General features: G+C 56.2%; 1 protein-coding gene across 1 annotated transcript in view; it reads right to left on the reverse strand.

Moving 5' to 3' along the window:
• The window catches only part of TMEM255B (transmembrane protein 255B), a 27949-nt gene extending 17164 nt beyond the window's left edge, over positions 1–10785 (reverse strand). Inside the window, exons 1-3 of the mRNA XM_032402523.1 lie at positions 10737–10785; positions 6998–7140; positions 4391–4453 (exon numbers count right to left, since the gene is read on the reverse strand). Coding sequence (XP_032258414.1) covers positions 4391–4453; positions 6998–7140; positions 10737–10782 — 252 coding nt within the window. The 5' untranslated portion in view covers positions 10783–10785. The remainder of the gene's footprint in view (positions 1–4390; positions 4454–6997; positions 7141–10736) is intronic.
• Positions 10786–16017: the final 5232 nt, after the last annotated feature.

Here is a 16017-nt window from a genome sequence, read left to right on the forward strand (position 1 = left end):
GTCTGTCTGTGTGTCTGTGTGTCTGTGTGTCTGCGTGTCTGTGTGTCTGTGTGTCTGTGTGTCTGTCCGTGTGTCTGTGTGTCTGTGTGTCTGTCTGTGTCTGTCTGTGAGTCTGTCTGTCTGTGTCTGTGTGTCTGTCTGTCTGTCTGTGTCTGTCTGTCTGTGTCTGTCTGTGTCTGTCTGTGTCTGTCTGTCTGTGTCTGTGTGTCTGTCTGTGTGTGTGTCTGTCTGTGTGTGTGTCTGTCTGTCTGTGTCTGTGTGTCTGTCTGTGTCTGCGTGTCTGCGTGTGAGACGGGGGCAGACAGGCAGTTCCCACACCGCTCTCGGCCCCTGGTGTCTCCCCGTCGCCTCCGGGGCCGTCTGGACGGCGGGGCTGGTAGTGAATTGGTGAGGCAGGCACCTGTCCGGGTAAGGAGAAGGCCAGCAACTCCCCATTAATAGAAAAATATGAAAAGCTGACTCACTTTGGGGCATATTCTTAGGACGTCACAGGAGACTAACATAGAGATGGGCAGACGTGATGGTGAAGCCACTTGTCACAGTCGGATTCTACCCCGTAAATTTTAATAGACAAAATGGTACTACGTCTGGTATTTGCTTCTAAATAACACGGGGAGGGAAGAAGTGGGTGGGAGATAAGATGACCATGAGGTCAATAGCCCCTCTGCCAACTTTCACGTGTGTTTAAATTTTCTATCAGAGGAAATTAAAAAGAAATCAAGAAAGAAGAAAGCATTCTTACATATCTGGATGCACGTGAAATGCGTTCTCTCAGCTTGCGATTTACTGACTCGCGAAGCAACCCAAACCTCCTGAAGGCCTGGGTGCTTAAGAACGGGGTCTGACCGTGGCTACTGCCGCCGGACACCTGCTCTGGCCAGGGTGGTGCCTGGTGCCTCCCATGGGCCCTCCCAGCAGCCCTGGGAATGAGGAAACTGAGGTCCAGAAGGGTCGGGTAAGTTTCCCAAGATCACAGCGCTCCTAGTGGTGGACACAGGCTTCCGTCTCCATCAACATCAAGTAAAGTGTTAGTGAATGCATTCATCCTACAAAGTTAGTCTCCTGACAAGGAGAACTGAGACAGTCCAGGCGTCACAGACAACTCCCGTCCGAAGGCTCTGGTCTGGGGCACAGGGAAGCATGCGGGCGAGCCGGGCCCCACATCACTCTCTTACTAGAGCCTCCAAAACAGACCTCCTGCATCCAGATTGGGAAGGAAGAAGCAAAACTATCTCTATTTGCAGGTGACATGATCTTATGGATGCAGAATCCTAAGGAATCTACTAGAAACTATCAAAATGAAAGAATGAGTTCAACAGAGCTACAGGATATAAGATCAACGGAAAAATCTATTGCATTTTTACACGCATGCAATGGACACTCCTAAAATGAAGTTAGGGAGACAATTCCATTCATAATACCCTCCAAAAGAATGAAATACTTAAGAATACACTTAGCAAAAGAAGCACAAAATAGACTCTTAGCACAACAAAACATTGTTGAGGGAAATGAAAATAGCTCTAGAAAACATAGAAACATATCCCACATTCATGGGTCAGGATACTTAACTTCCTTAAGCCAGCAACACTCTCTAAACTGATCCATAGATTGAGCACAGTGCCCATCAGAATCCCAGCTGACCTCGTTGCAGAAATTGGCAAGCTGATTTAAAAACTCATATGAAATTGCAAAGACAGAGAATAACCAGAACAATCCTGAAAAAGGAACAAAGCAGGAAGACTCATGTTCTGATTTCAAAACTCACTACAAAGCAACAGTAATTGAGACACTGTGCACTGACACACGGACAGACCTGTGGACAAAAAGGACAGAACTGAGAGCCCAAAAGCAGGTGCACACACATGGGGCCAGTGATGACCAACAAGGGCATCGAGACCATCCAGTGGGGAAAAGCCAGACTTCCTACCAAGTGAACGGCCACATGGAGAAGGTGGACCCCTACCTCACACCACATACAAACATTCACTCAAATTGGACCAAAGATTTCCATGTAAGTGATGAAACTCAGAAAACATAGGGGTGAGTCTTCATGATCCTGGAGCTGGCATGGGATTCTTAGAAATGGCACCAATGGGGGCACCTGGGTGATGCAGTCGGTTAAGCATCCCACTCTTGGCTTCGGCTCAGGTCATGATCTTCCCGGTTGGGAGATCAAGCCCCGCATTGGGTTCGGCGCTCAGCGCACACTCCGCTGGAGATTCTCTCTCCCTCTCCCTCTGCTCCTCCCACTCATGCTCGTGCTCTCGCTTTCTCTCAAATAAGTAAATAAATCTTAAAAAAAGAAAAGAAAGAAAGAAATGGCACCAACAGCATGAACAACAAAAGAGAGAATACACAAACTGGGCTTCACTGGAACTGCAAACTTCTGTGCCTCAAAGCTGCCGTCAAGAAGGTGAAGGTGAAGAGAGCCCATAGACAGGAGAGAGTATTTGCAAGTCATGCATCTGACAAAGGGCTTGGATGGGGGACATGTAAAGGACTCTGACAAGTCAGTCATGCAAAGACAAGTCACCCAACTTAAAAATCAGCAGAGGATTTGAATGGACATTTGTCTACAAAAAGAGATGGAAAAGACCAATAAGCCTGTGAAGAGAAGCCCAAGGTCACGAATGATCAGGGACACAGATTCTGTGTCATGCCCGCCAGACAGATGAGCACGCGTGCTGGGGGCTTGGAGAGCCCGGAGCCAATTGTTCCGCCAACGACTGCCGTAGGACTCGGTAGTCCCACTCCTAGCAACGGAAACATGTGTCTTCAAATGTGGACAGTGGCACTGTTCACGACATGGCAATGGCCCCAGTGACCATCACTGATGACGGATACGCAAACGGTGGCCCATCCTTTCGCCAGAACGTGACTCGGCCATAAAGCAATGGCGTCCTGACACGGGGCACAGCATGGCAGAACATGAGTGACAGTAGCCAGGCCCACCGCAGTCCAGACCCGAAGTCGATCAGCAGGAGCCTTGAGGGAGAGAGGCCCTGGGGAACCAGCAGCCCCCCGGACAGTGGACAGGGGGCCGCAGCTTCTCCTCGCACAGCCGCGGCCGCAGCCTGGACCCTCTCTCCAAGCTCCGGCCCTTCGTGCGGCTTTAAATCACTGACCTCTCCCGGGGACAGTTACACTTTAATGTGGTTAAGCATGGAAGGAAATCTGTTTCTCCCACTGAAGATCCTTAAATACCGCTCAGGCGAGGGCACAGAAAGAGCTCCGTGAGAGTCTTTAAAGGCACCGCCTCCCGGGGGGCGTCCTCGGGCAGACTCGGGGGCAAGGGCTGCCTCCACCTCCCTCCTGCAAGAGACTCCCGGGCAGAGGGGCCTGCAGGAGGCCAAGGATGAGCCCCCCCGCCCCAGGCAAGGAGGGTGGGGTCCCGCACTGCCCGGACATGTGGCAGAAGCCCCCTGTCCACCTCTTCATGGCCAGTGGCCCAGAGCAGGCGCACACCCTCCCAATACTTAGGAGAAGACACTTGTTTCTGCCAGAACCCAAATCTCTTCGACCTGCTCCCTCCCCGGCCCCATCCCAGGACCTGTCCCCCTCACTCCTTCTGCCCCGGGGGCCGTTCTCTCAGTGTGGGTTATGACAGTGGTCACCACAGCTAAGCCACAGACCTCCGCTGTCAGCCAGGGAACAGGGGACACGTGGGGCCATCCATGCAGCCCCCCACACACACTGAAAGCCCCAGGGCGAGTGGCAGCAAATAGGGGGAAAAAGTAGGATGAGAGCCCGAGAGGCCAGGGCTGGAGACTAGTCAGAAACGGCCACGCAGCCCCAGATCCCCTCTGAAAACCTCTCAAGATTCAACACTCGCTGCCACCGTGAATTGGAAAATTAACTGACTGCTCTTGGAGCCCCATCCCCAAAACGGTGCATCAACAAACAGATGCCAAATAGAAACCATTAATGAAGATACCATGTTCGGAAGACTGATCGAAGTTGGCATTCTTCATACACCCGTGTCTCCACTTCCTCTCTGTAAAGCCCTTTGGAGCCCCGGGCCCTCCCGCTTTTCCATCAGCCTCCCCTCACTGCTCAGCTTGGGAGAGCCTATACATTATTTAATTCCCTAACCCCAACCCACCCCCACTCCCTAAACTTTCGTCCTGTGTCTTCACTTCAGCTGCTAGGTTGTAGGATGCACCCTACAATCCCAGAAGCAACGCTCACTTAGACTAATTGTGAAGGGCACCCATAAGCCCCAAGTCCAGAGTTGTGCAGTGCACAGCCTGGGGAACCTGGGCCCTGATCCTAGGTTGCTGGATTGGGGTGGGGGGCTTTCCTAGGAACACCAGCTGTAGCTATAACATACTCTGTTGAGGGGCAACACTCTTATTACCCCACATTTGAAAGAAGCAATGTGCGTTCTTACCATTTGCCTTCTATTCTCCACCAGGTTGATGCCAATAATTCCTAAGAAAGCTCCAAAGCCCAGCTGGACCGAAGGAAAAACAAGGGAGAAAGCACTCTGGTTAGCATGCCTGAGGCTTAATGCTGGTCTTTAACAGCAAATAATGCGCAGGACACTGCCACCCTTAGAGGCATTTTATCAAAGGGGCAAAGCCGGCCAATCCCCCCTCCCCCTACCAACTTAACCACCAAGTGGCCGACAAGCTCATGCCCGTTAGGGTGGGCTTCTCGGGCTCAGTCAAAGCCAGTGATTGGAATAGAAGTTGCTGAAACATGACTCATCTCAACTTCCATGTTCAAATATTTTAACTCTTGATCACAGAAAAGAGGGTATCATGTACCCCTCCCCTCCAGCACAGAGGGACAGCACCTTCACGGTGACTCAGAGCACTCACAGCCCATCTTCTGCATCTGGTCGTCAGGTGAGGGGCCCACCTGATGCTTCTCCTGGACCAGTCTGAAGCCCGAGTCAGGGGATGGCTCCTCGGGTGAGATATTGGGAAACCAGAACCAAGAGGATGCAGAAGAAGGGTTGTCAGTCGCCCGCAGACGCAGCCGACACCCATCACAGGTGAGCTTTGGACTCAGGTGAGCAGGCAGACAGGTAGCCTTGGGGAGGGGAGGAGAGGTAGGAAGGAGGCTCCAGCAGTGGGAGGACGCCGAGGGGGTCTTCCTGTCCTCGAGAAAGCCTCAGCTCCCAGCCCCCCGGACGAAGGGAGGCGGGCTGTTGGAGAAACATACCCTGGCTGTGCTCACCCCATAACGAGGGATCCAGGGCGGGGCACCGGGACCCCTCCACTGAGCGTGTCCACCTGGCGGGAGACTTTCCTCAGTAACGTCCATCAGCTTGACCGGCGCCCTGGGACGACGCTGCGCAGGGCGGCCACAAGGTGGAGCTGCGCTGGGCGGCTCACGGCAGGTGGCAGGTGGGCCCCGTCCGCCGGTCGGGCTTGCGTCTGAGTTTGGGGCGCCGACAACAGAGTGGCACCGTGGTGGGCGCTCAAGTCCACAGTGTCAAATTTAGTGCACTACAAGTCAGACCCGCTTATGACCACAGAAGCTGTGTCTGTGGAGATGGGCACGTGAGCACCGGTGACGTTTTCACCACTAATTTAAGAATTCTCAAGGACGAAAGAGGAACGTTTTCGTCATGTGCAGCTTCAAAATACCACGGTCCAGCTCCTCAGTTCAAAAGCATCAGAATCCCACTCACTTAACTGTGTTAAAATGCATGTGTTAGGTTTCACCGACACCCGCCCTCGTTCCAACAGGTGGGGCGCTCGACCCCCCAGCCCCAGTTTCTTCCCGGGAGCCGTTCTGCCACCAACTCTGTGGATGTGGCCTCCGCACTCAGCTGACTTTTACTCCCCTGGTCCTGTGCATTTCATCTCTTCCTCCGTGGTTCACCTTCAGAGCCGGCGGGCTGACGCGGGTCCCACCCTGGCCTGGTCCCGGAGCCCGGCTCCCTCAGCAGCTTGCCCTCGACACCGTGTCCGGGGTCCCCCACCACCCACCTCCCACGGCAGAAAGGTGGGGCCCCCAGAATATTGGTAGCTCTTAAGACTTTACTGGTAAAACTTTCCTGCACAGCACTCTTTCTATGTTTACTCATAAATAATACACAGGTAGATAATGTAGATTTATAGAGCATAGACAAAAAACCAAAAATAAAGTATTAAGATAAAGATGAAGCAAAAAATATATGTGAAACATTTTTAAATATTTAATGCCACCTTTTCATCCTTGCTAAAAATGTTACCAATATTATTGCTGATCTTGATAATACTTTTAATAAAAATAATGTGATTAGATGAACTTCTTTTTAAAAAATATCTGGATTTAGCATTTATGACAGCAACTCAGGGTTCCGGTGCATTTTAAGGGCATCTCAGCGGACAGAGCCAATCCCACAGACGCCTCGTGCGCAGTGCGGGCCCTTGGAGCAAGTTCTATTGTGCCAACAACACAGTTCGAAAAATCCCCTCGATAATTCTGAGTTTGGGTGGCACTTCTTGCCAGATCTCAGTACCCCGTTTACCATGCGGCGCTACTGCCCGCAATCTGAAATGAGGCGTGGAGGACCCCTCTTCTGCCGCCCCCAGGACACAGACTGATTAGCGCAACCACGGCTGGGGCTCCTTGGCAGGACTGCATTAAAGCCACATGTCCCTTCTGCCAGGCTCGGTGCAGTCAGCGTGCTCTGCCTGGAGGCCCCGGGCCGAGTCTGGGCCGGCATCTGTCCTGCTCCAGGCCGGCGCACTCGCTGGCTGGGCGTGCTCTGCCTCCCCCGTCCTCCCCCATCTCAGGCTCCCACCCTGCGCCCGCCAACCTGCACCTGTAAGGGCCCTGCGCTCAGGCCGGCCCAGCTGCACGAGGCAAGAGATGGCGCTCCTGAGGCCAGCCCCACAGCCGCAGGGCCCGGAAGAAGACACGGGTGCCTTGGGGCAGATTCTGCCGACCACAACCACCCACAGCAGCTCCCTGTCTTACCCTCCAACCCCACGAGCTGGGGTGGAGGCTGTCACCACCCGCAGCCCTCCTAGCAGACCCTGAGGTGAATAGCACTCACGATGATCCCTGGGTAGTAGCCCCCCACGGTCACGTTCTCTGTCCTGGTGGTGGCGGCGAGGCCGATGGTCAGGATGGAGGCAGACATCACGAGCAGAGACCCCACAAACCAAAGGGAAGTCTTCTTTCTCCTCGCAAACCCTTCTAGAAGGAGGACAAATGAGGAACCGTCAGAGCACGGTCCCAGCCCATGCGCTCCCTGCCCCGGCCACTCCCTCCCCAGGGGACTGAAGTGGCCTCTGGAAGACCCCAGACCACCTTGTGCGTGGACACTTCTTTCTCAGGGCAGGAAATCAGGGCCCCCTCCTCATCCGCCAGCCCACCTGAAAGGTTTCCACCCAGCTCCTCGATGTCCTTCCTCAAGGACACTCGTCCACACCCACACAGCCTCACCCGCACCTCCGTGTCCTGCAGATGGAAGCGGGAGCCCCTGGCCGCCCCTGCAGCCCCCACTGCTCCAGTGTTTACCACCCCAATATCGGACCCCCATAATGAGCCCCATGAGGGCAGGTGGGGATCTGTCTTTTCCCTGCTCCAGCCCTCTTGCCTGAGACGTCAGTGCCACTGGGGCTCACCCCCAAAACCAATGCCCACCCTGGTCTGTGAGTCCCCCAAAGCCTTCACCCTGGCAACCCACAACAGAGGTCATGCCTGACCATTTATCATCCATCGAAACAAAAAATGTTCAGTAGGCCCTGCAGGAAATCTCTTAGAGGAGTCTGTCCCTCTGCCTTTCTCCCTGTCAGCCTTTCTGCTGCCTGGAATGTGAGCAGAAAGACGGAGACCCAGCAGCCATTTTGGGCCCTGAGGGAAACTTGTGACTGGAAACCACACTTGCCGAACGGCAGAGCAGAAAGACAGGCCTGGGTTGTCTACCTCCAAACTTAAGTAGCAGAATAAAGTCTCTGGACTACAGCTGCTGCTTTGGATGTCCCAGTCTTTGTGGGCAAACGTAATTCTAGGTGTCACAGAACTCAAGAAAGCAGCCAGAAAGGAGACCTTCCCATTGTCTGTCCCTCCGTCGAGTCTTGACTTCTGGGTTTCTCGTTCATCTAACGGTCTTCCCTGTGGTGTGTCTCGGGGAAGGCAGGGAGGCTTCATTTACAGGACTGTTCGCGCACAGTCTCCCACTCCCACCTCAGCAGTGGCCACACAGCAGAGACCGGGGGAGGACAAGGCACGAGTCCACGCTGAGTCCAACCAGGCTGCTGGGTTTTGCTTTTGTGGAAGCTTAACCATCTGGATCCCTGTGACTCCAAAACAAAATCAGGATGAAAGAAAAACGGGGAGCTTCATCGTGCACCAAAGTTCTTCAATCAACAGCACGTGTGTTTAGCGGGGGAGGCAGCCACGCACGTGACGGCAACCTCCAGGCTCGGTCGCTGCACGCACTCATGTTCACGCTCCGGACGGTTTGTGTCTGAATTTACAGGTCTGTGGTCCTGTGAGCAAAGCTCAACGGCAAGTCAAGTTACAGCACCCGCGACTGGGGTCCCTACACACGCAGAAGTAAGTCATCCTGCGAGCTCATACAAATGCCCTCCTCCTCAAAGGACTTTCTGTTGCTATTTTTCCTCATTTAGTGCATCACACATCTTATGCCCCGAACCACCAGCCAGATGCCTCGGCGTCTGCTTCCTCCAGAGCACAGCCTCCCGTGGTCCTATCTCTCAGTCCCTCAGGGGCACCTGCCTGGCAGGAAGCCCTGCTCGGATCCCTTAGTGACGCTCTCACATGCTGATCACAGAGCAAAAAACTAAGCACGTCTCCTTTGGGGTCATGTAAATCTTCCCGTGTCCCATTCCGTCACTTTCTCCCGGTCTGGCCTTCCCTCTGAGGCTCCGGCTCAAGGAGACGCCGCGCTGTCAGCAGTTCCGTGACAGGTTAACCGGGGGCCCAGAAGGACAGCGGTGGCGCTGACCAGCTGCAGTGTCCTCACTCCAAGCACAACACAGGTAACAAGGAGGAGACTCCTGACCTTAAATACTCTTTATAAAGACAGGACACGGCATAAAAATAAGGGAACGAGAAAGAAACTCAAGGAAGGAAGGTAGGGCATCTTTATAATTACCCTAAGACATGCATTCTTAGATCAGGTTTTGGAGACAAAAGGGTCCTGCGCTGGAGGAAGGCCCCCAGAGCCCCCTGGACCGCCCCCCCAATCCTCCTACCGTACACAGAACTGTTAGCATGTGTGTTGTTACAAATGATGTGTCTGGACTGTTAACTAAAATGTGTAGTCGGGTATACCCCAGACCGGCCTTGGGGTCTCCAGCCGCCCGGAGGGGAAGCCCGTGGAGCAGCGCCTGTCTGCCCTGCTTGCCGCTGGACCCCACACCTGGCTCGGACGACAGCAGACCTGTTTCCTGATCTGGACAGGGAGGGGGTGACAGCCAGCTGCATTACCCACCTCGTAACTGCTCTAAGGGCCAACAAGAGGACATGCGTGAGTTCTGGGCGTAGTGAGCGTAGTCAATCTATTCCTCGTGGGTGGAGTGGACATTCAGATGGGTGGCAGGTGCTCCTAACTGGCTTTCCTCCCATTGGGAGAGGAGTTTGAGGGGCGACGCTGAAGGCCACGGCGGCATCTCCCTGTTACCCCTGCGCCCCTGCCCTGCGCCCATCCGCAGCCCTCTCCCTGCCACAGCTCCTGGGAAAGCCTGGCCACATCCGGACGGAGCAGATCCCGTCCCCAGACCGGGTGCTGCAGCTTGGAAGCGTCCCAGGTCATGGCCTGCCAGAGAGAAGAACGCGCTCGCTTCATCGCGTGGGAACACCTGGCCCCAGAGGCAACGTGATGCCCCCGGGAAAGAGACTGAGGCAGAACCGTGCGACTCGGCCATCCGCTTCCTGTCTCCTGATTTTATAGGTGTGACATGCAAGGTGCTGACCGCAGAAATGTGAGGTAGAACGTGCCCGTAAGACCCCCAGCTACACTACTGTTCATGCTTCTGTGTAAGAGACCAACTCCGGGTATAATTCGTCAGAAGGAAAGACAAAGTGCTTTTTAAACCACCAATCATCGCAGTATAATAACATAACAACAACCAGTGAGTACAGACCTCATTCTCATCGTCCACGAGTAAGCAATCCGTTTCTGGAGGATGAAAACACGGGTATGCAGAGCGCTGAGCTTTAGAGGGTGGGGGGTGTGCTTCTGTTCCTTTCAAGGAAGAAGCCGGGTTCTTCGATCATTATTTGCAAATCAAGCAACATTAACTCCTCTGGTTTTTAATAAGAGACGTTCCAAAGATGCTGCGGGCAGCCCAGAGGTGCACGCCCAGGTTTGGCAGGGTCCCCTGGCAGGGAGCGCAGGAGGCGCGGCTGGCCTCACTCTCTGTTCCTTTCAGAATCTTCCCTGACCCCCATCAGCAAAACACACCCTCATCATTCTGGCCCTTGAGCCTCCTCCAGGCTGCATCTGGTCTGGCCAAAGGACCCGGGATTCCGGGAACTTGTGGGGCAGAAGGATGTGGGGGGTTGGAACAGAGCCCAAACTATGGGAAGCAGCCCCGTCCGTTGAAACAAGGTCTAGAAATGCCTGAGCTGGGGCAGGGGAGGCGGAGGGCGGGGTCCGTGGCAACAGACAGAGACAGGGAGTCAGAGAGGTGTGCAGGGAGACCACCCGTGTCAGGACAAAGGGTCCCAAAGGTGCAGCCGCATGGCTGCAGACAGGAGCTGTGGACCCTGCCCAGGACCCCAGCCCACGGCCTGCCCCGGGATGCTGGTGCCCCGCTCACCTGTTGTGTCCAGCAGGGCCAGGGGCCCAGGCACCGGCGGCCGCATCCCGGGGAGGGTCACAGGTCTGATGTGGATCAGGGAGGATCAGCGGCCCCGAGCCCCGCCCCTTCCCTGTGGGGACCGCCCCCCTCCCACCTACACTCCCTTCCTGCCCTGCCGGCCCTGGTCCCACACTGCACCGGTGCAGGAGGCTGAGGCCCGGAGGCAGACCAGCTGGGAAGTCCTCCGGGATTCCTGGTCGGTGCCCCCAGGCCGCAGGCTGCGGAGGGCTGGGATGCGTGCGGGGAGGCTGCACTCAGCTCCCAGTCGGCCCACCTGTCCCGCGGGGCTCCTGCAGCTGCTTCTGCTCCGCGTCCCGAGGGGCAGACGCTGAAACTCCGTGCCCCTTGAATGAATGAACGCATGGATGAAAGCGTGAGTGCAGGGCACTGCTGCACCCCCCTCACCCCCGCCCCCATCACTCTGGCGCTGAGTGAACGCCGGGTTAGGATGGGAGCGGCCGGAGGAGCGTCCCAGGACCCGTCGCCTCGCATGGCGGCAGGGAGAGGATCTTGCCAAGACCACTGGGGCCATTTTTAAACTGTCCGAGCAGCCACCTGATGGCGGAGCGCCCGAACCACCAGCCAGCGTGAAAGGCACCCAGCCTCCCTGGTACTTAGGGGAATGTCACCAGAAACAGTGTTGTCCCTCTTTGCCCCCACGCGGTTGGCGAATCCTTAGCGGTGGGGCAGTCACTTCGACGGCAAGGACCCCACCCTCCCCCCGAAGGACGCGCCTAAGAGCCGGCTGTCTGAACCCAGGCTGTCCGCTCCCGTCACCAAAAGCTGTGTTTTAAGTCCGGGCCCCTGAGCTCGACCTCAACACCAGACTCAGAATTGTGGGGTGCAGCGTTTGTGACTCAGGCCAGCACTCTACAGGGGCCATGGCTGTTGGCCGCCATTCGGACGCCGGTGCCCGGGGAAGCAGACTGGGCCTGGGGAGCCAGCGAGGGTGCAGGAGGGTCCCCGGGCCGGGTGGAGGGTGTAGCAGCACTCGGACCGCCCACCCCGTCCACATCATGGCAGCCTCAGACAATGCCCGTGCTGATCCCCTTTCACAGATGGGGAAACCGAGGTCCCAGGAGGTTAAGTGTGTGACCAAGAGCAGATCCAGAATTCTTCCAAAGCCTACACGCGTCACTGCAGGGAGGGACCCTGCTTAGAATTCATTCCTCGGACCCCCTCCCCGCCCAGTGTGACAGGTGTGTCATTACCCGTGCCGATGGCGCCAACTGACAGCGGGTTGACCCGCCTCGACCTGACACAGGGGCCCGTAGCAAGTTGACCTCTGCAGAGAGCACCGGTCGGGATCAGGGATTTTTTAAGTGTAATTTAATTTAGCTCTTGCTAAGACAATTAAGAGGAAATCTGTCCTCTTCCGGTCTGAAGATAATCAGAGGGACTGGACAAATCAGTATTGACATTAAGAAGATAACGTAGACACACACACCCAGCGGGGCTCTGAGTCCCAGGACGCGGGCGCGCCCTCCGCAGAAGACCCGCTGGGAAGGCGAGGACGGGGACGTCAAGAGCAGCTGGGGTGACGATGACCACAGGAAGGTAACAGGCACACGCAGCTGAACAAGGTACAGGAAGACTCAGGCCGTGAATTAGCAAAGACCCGTTGGCTGTTAACAATACTGTCGACGGGAGAGATGCTATGAATGCATCCTGCAGACGAATGCACAGTTTGGAAAGTCACTGAAAGATAAATCACATGACAGGAAAAGGCGCTGGACTGTGCCAGGGTTTGGCCGCCGTGGTCCCAGATTTCAGTGGATTTCACTGGAAGAGGGTGACTGGGGACAGATTACCTTCACCAAAAGGAGCAAGACAGCAGAACAAAGCCCAAGGGTAGGAAGGTGGGGTCCCCAGGGAGGGGGCGCATGGGGGTGCATGGAGTCCCTGGGGTGTCCATGGAGGGTGCATGGGATCTGGGGGGTGTTCATGGGGGTGCACGGGGTCCCCAGGGAGGGGGTGCATGGGGGGCACACAGGGTCTCTGGAAGACTCCATGGGTGGGGTGTGTGGGGTCCCGGGGAAGGGGTGCATGGGGGGCGCACAGGGTCCCTGGGGTGTCCATGGAGGGTGCACGGGATCTGGGGGGGCATTCGTGGAGGGTGCACAGGGTCCCGGGAGGTCATGGGGGGGTGTGGGGTCCCAGGGAGGGGGTGCATGGAGGGTACACGGGGACCCCGTGTGGGGTTATGGGGGGCACGTGGGGACCTTGGGGGCCGCGCAGAGCATTCTATCTTCTGTGTCTTCTCTGCTGCCCATGCCCCCCAGGACATGCGGCACCGCTTCCTTGCCTGTCATTTCAGCATCTTTCGTGCTGGGGACTAAAGCCTGGCACTGAGCTGCTAACGTGTGAATGAGGGAACTCAGGTGAAGACTGGGAACCACACGTGGCCCTTGGGTGGCTCAGTTGTTGAGTCTCTGCCTTCGGCTCAGGTCATGATCTCAGGGTCCTGGGATCGAGCCCCGCATCGGGCTCCCTGCTCAGCGGGGAGTCTGCTTCTCCCTCTCCCACTCCCCCTGCTTGGGCTCGCTCTCTCTCTCAAATAAATAAATAAAATCTTTAAACACACACACACACACACACACACCGGAAACCTCGGTCGCTAGTAAGTCAAGAGTTCCAGGGCTCAAAGCTGCTCCTGTTGTGGCTGTTGCCGTCAGAACAAGTTCCCACGAGCCTTCAGCTCCGCCCGCTCAACACACCTCCCTCGGCCTCGTGCTCACGCGTCAAGGATGGGGGGCGAGCACCTCGTGTTGGAACCGCTCTGTCTTAAAGTAGCGTGAGGACGTTCGACCCTCAGCGAGAAGAGACCACGTGTGGAAGGTACGGCGGCGGGAAGCACGAGCCCGGTGTTCGAACGTGAAAGGACCAAACCCTCCGACGCGGGGGCTGGAGAGGGGGAGCCCCTCCAGGGTGGCAGCCCCAGTCATGGACTCCAGTTTGGACGCGTCAGATGGATCTGCCGACCGTCAGGGAAGCACCGTGCGGGTTTTCTGACCCCGATGAAGAGTCTCCTTTGCGCTCCCGGGCCGCGAAGGAACAGCATTAACAGGGTTTGGCATTTCCCTTCCTTTGCCAACAAGCTCAGCAAACCGCACCAGTTGACCACAGTTTGCTGAATTGTTACGTTAACAGTTATGACATCTGCAGGGTTTTATAAAGCAGCGAATAGAATAAAATCACTCTTGGGAGGAAAAACAGACCACGTGCGAAGCACTTGTGACAGCAGCTCTCCTCCTGCTCCGGGCGACCCGCCCTCAGCCTCCCACCCTGACCTCCCCCAGGTCACAGGTCCCAGCGTCCCCAGACACAGCCGAGTCTCCCGGAGCACCTCACCCGGAGCCGCCATGGCCCCCCCGCCGTGGTCGCTGCTTCTCACCCGTGGCCTTATTTAATCTCTATAATATCATTTCACAGATGAAGAAACAGGCCCCGAGAATTTAAATAATTTTCCCAAAGTCAAGTATCTGCTCGGTGGCAGAAGCCAGATCTAAACCAAGTCAGCCCGATTATCCTCCCGACGGGGAAGCATGTATTGACCTGACTGCAGACATTTAATCTTTCATTCACATAACCAACGAATGTTTCTTGAAGTCCCTCTGTTTAGAGCCACGCAGACCGGTGCGTTCAGAACACTGCGGCTACACGCGAGAGGCAGGGCTGAACCACGCCGTCAGCCCGGAAAGCGGTCCGAGCGGTCACCAGACTGCAGCACTAACAAGGGGCTCGCGGACAGGCCCAGCCTGGACCCCAGGCCCCTGACGGCCAGCACAGCCTGGCCCCGCGGGCACCGGGCCCGGGACACTGAGCTTCCCGGGAAGGCCTGCCTCCAGGACAGACAGGAAGCTGGTGGCCCAGGGGTCCACGTGGTGCCCGGAGGAGGCGGGGTGTGTCAGGCCTGAGGACCGAGCCAGGCTGGGGAGAGCTCCAGAGTGAAGCCATGTTGGAGGGCAGGAGCCCATCGTCACCATGATTCTGGACCACATGACACCTCCCCTCCTCTCCTGACTTCCCAGCAGGAGCCCTCGTCCTGGGGGCCCCACGCACGCACACATTCGTACACGCGTGCACACACACGTGCAAATGGGGACAGGGGCCCGCGCACATCTGGCCATCAGCCCCCGAAACTGTCCCCGAGACACAGTGGGAGGGTGGGCGCCGGCAGTGGGGCCGTGCCCATCCTGCTGGGGGGACTGGCCGCCTCCCCACACTCCCTTCTTACTGCCTCTCCACTTTCCGGGTCAGGCCCTGGAGGATCCAAGATGGAAAAGACATGGGGATTTCTGCCCGTCCCTCCTGCCACAGGCCTCCTCCCTGAAGCCACTGATCCTGATCAGGGAAGGAAGTAGAAGAAGGATTCAGAATTTAGTATCTTGAATTATGGTCAGAGTGAGTTAAAAATACATGACCAGGCCACCCGAGGAGGAGAAGCGCACGGAAGGCCCCGCATTACAGCCATGGAGCCCGGCCGGGCTTCTGCTCCAGGGAACCAGCCTTCCGAAGGTCCAAGAACCAAAAGCTTTGATTCTTTTGGACAAAAGCAGGGTGTGAAGCAGTGGGGTAGGGTTGACCGTGGTACATGCTGGTTCTACTAGGAAATATGTTCACGCAGGACAAGGGTTTGCTTGGAGCAGCGTCTGTCTCGAGGCAGGCACTCGATAAACAGCTGTTGAGGGAAGGCTGTGTAAACCTGACTTCCAAACAGTAGTTAGCACCTGCTTCCCACAAGGTCGGGGCGCAGGCTGGTCACATAATTCCTCCCCTTGCTGCACCTCGCCTTCGGGGCCCATCTTAGGCAGCAAAACTTGCTGGACACCCGTCACATCGGTCTCATTGGAGGGAAAACCAGTTTATTTAAGCAGATAGGGGCTGGAGGGCTCGGAGGATGAGGACGAGGGCACTTCCAGCTCTAAAAAGAGCAGGATTAGAAGAAACATAAAAATTAGCCAGGATCCACCTTAGTCATCCACAGACATAGTCTGTTTCCTGGGGTTTGTTCCAGAAGCACGAGCCTGGGCAGGGGGCACGCGTGTGCATGCAGCCTGGCTCTTGATCTCCAGGGAGTGGAGAGCAGACCGCGAAACATGACTCCCTCCTGTAACCAAATGACCTTGAAATGAAGCTCGGGGAATAAATAATGTAGACGGGCAACCGGACAGATGGCAGGTGGCAGTCCCTGCCTGTCCTCACGGGTGAGGTGGATGGGATAGGACACGTTCTCAGA

Source organism: Phoca vitulina, unplaced genomic scaffold, assembly GCF_004348235.1.
Source record: "Phoca vitulina isolate PV1807 unplaced genomic scaffold, GSC_HSeal_1.0 scaffold5, whole genome shotgun sequence".
Lineage (NCBI taxonomy): Eukaryota > Metazoa > Chordata > Mammalia > Carnivora > Phocidae > Phoca > Phoca vitulina.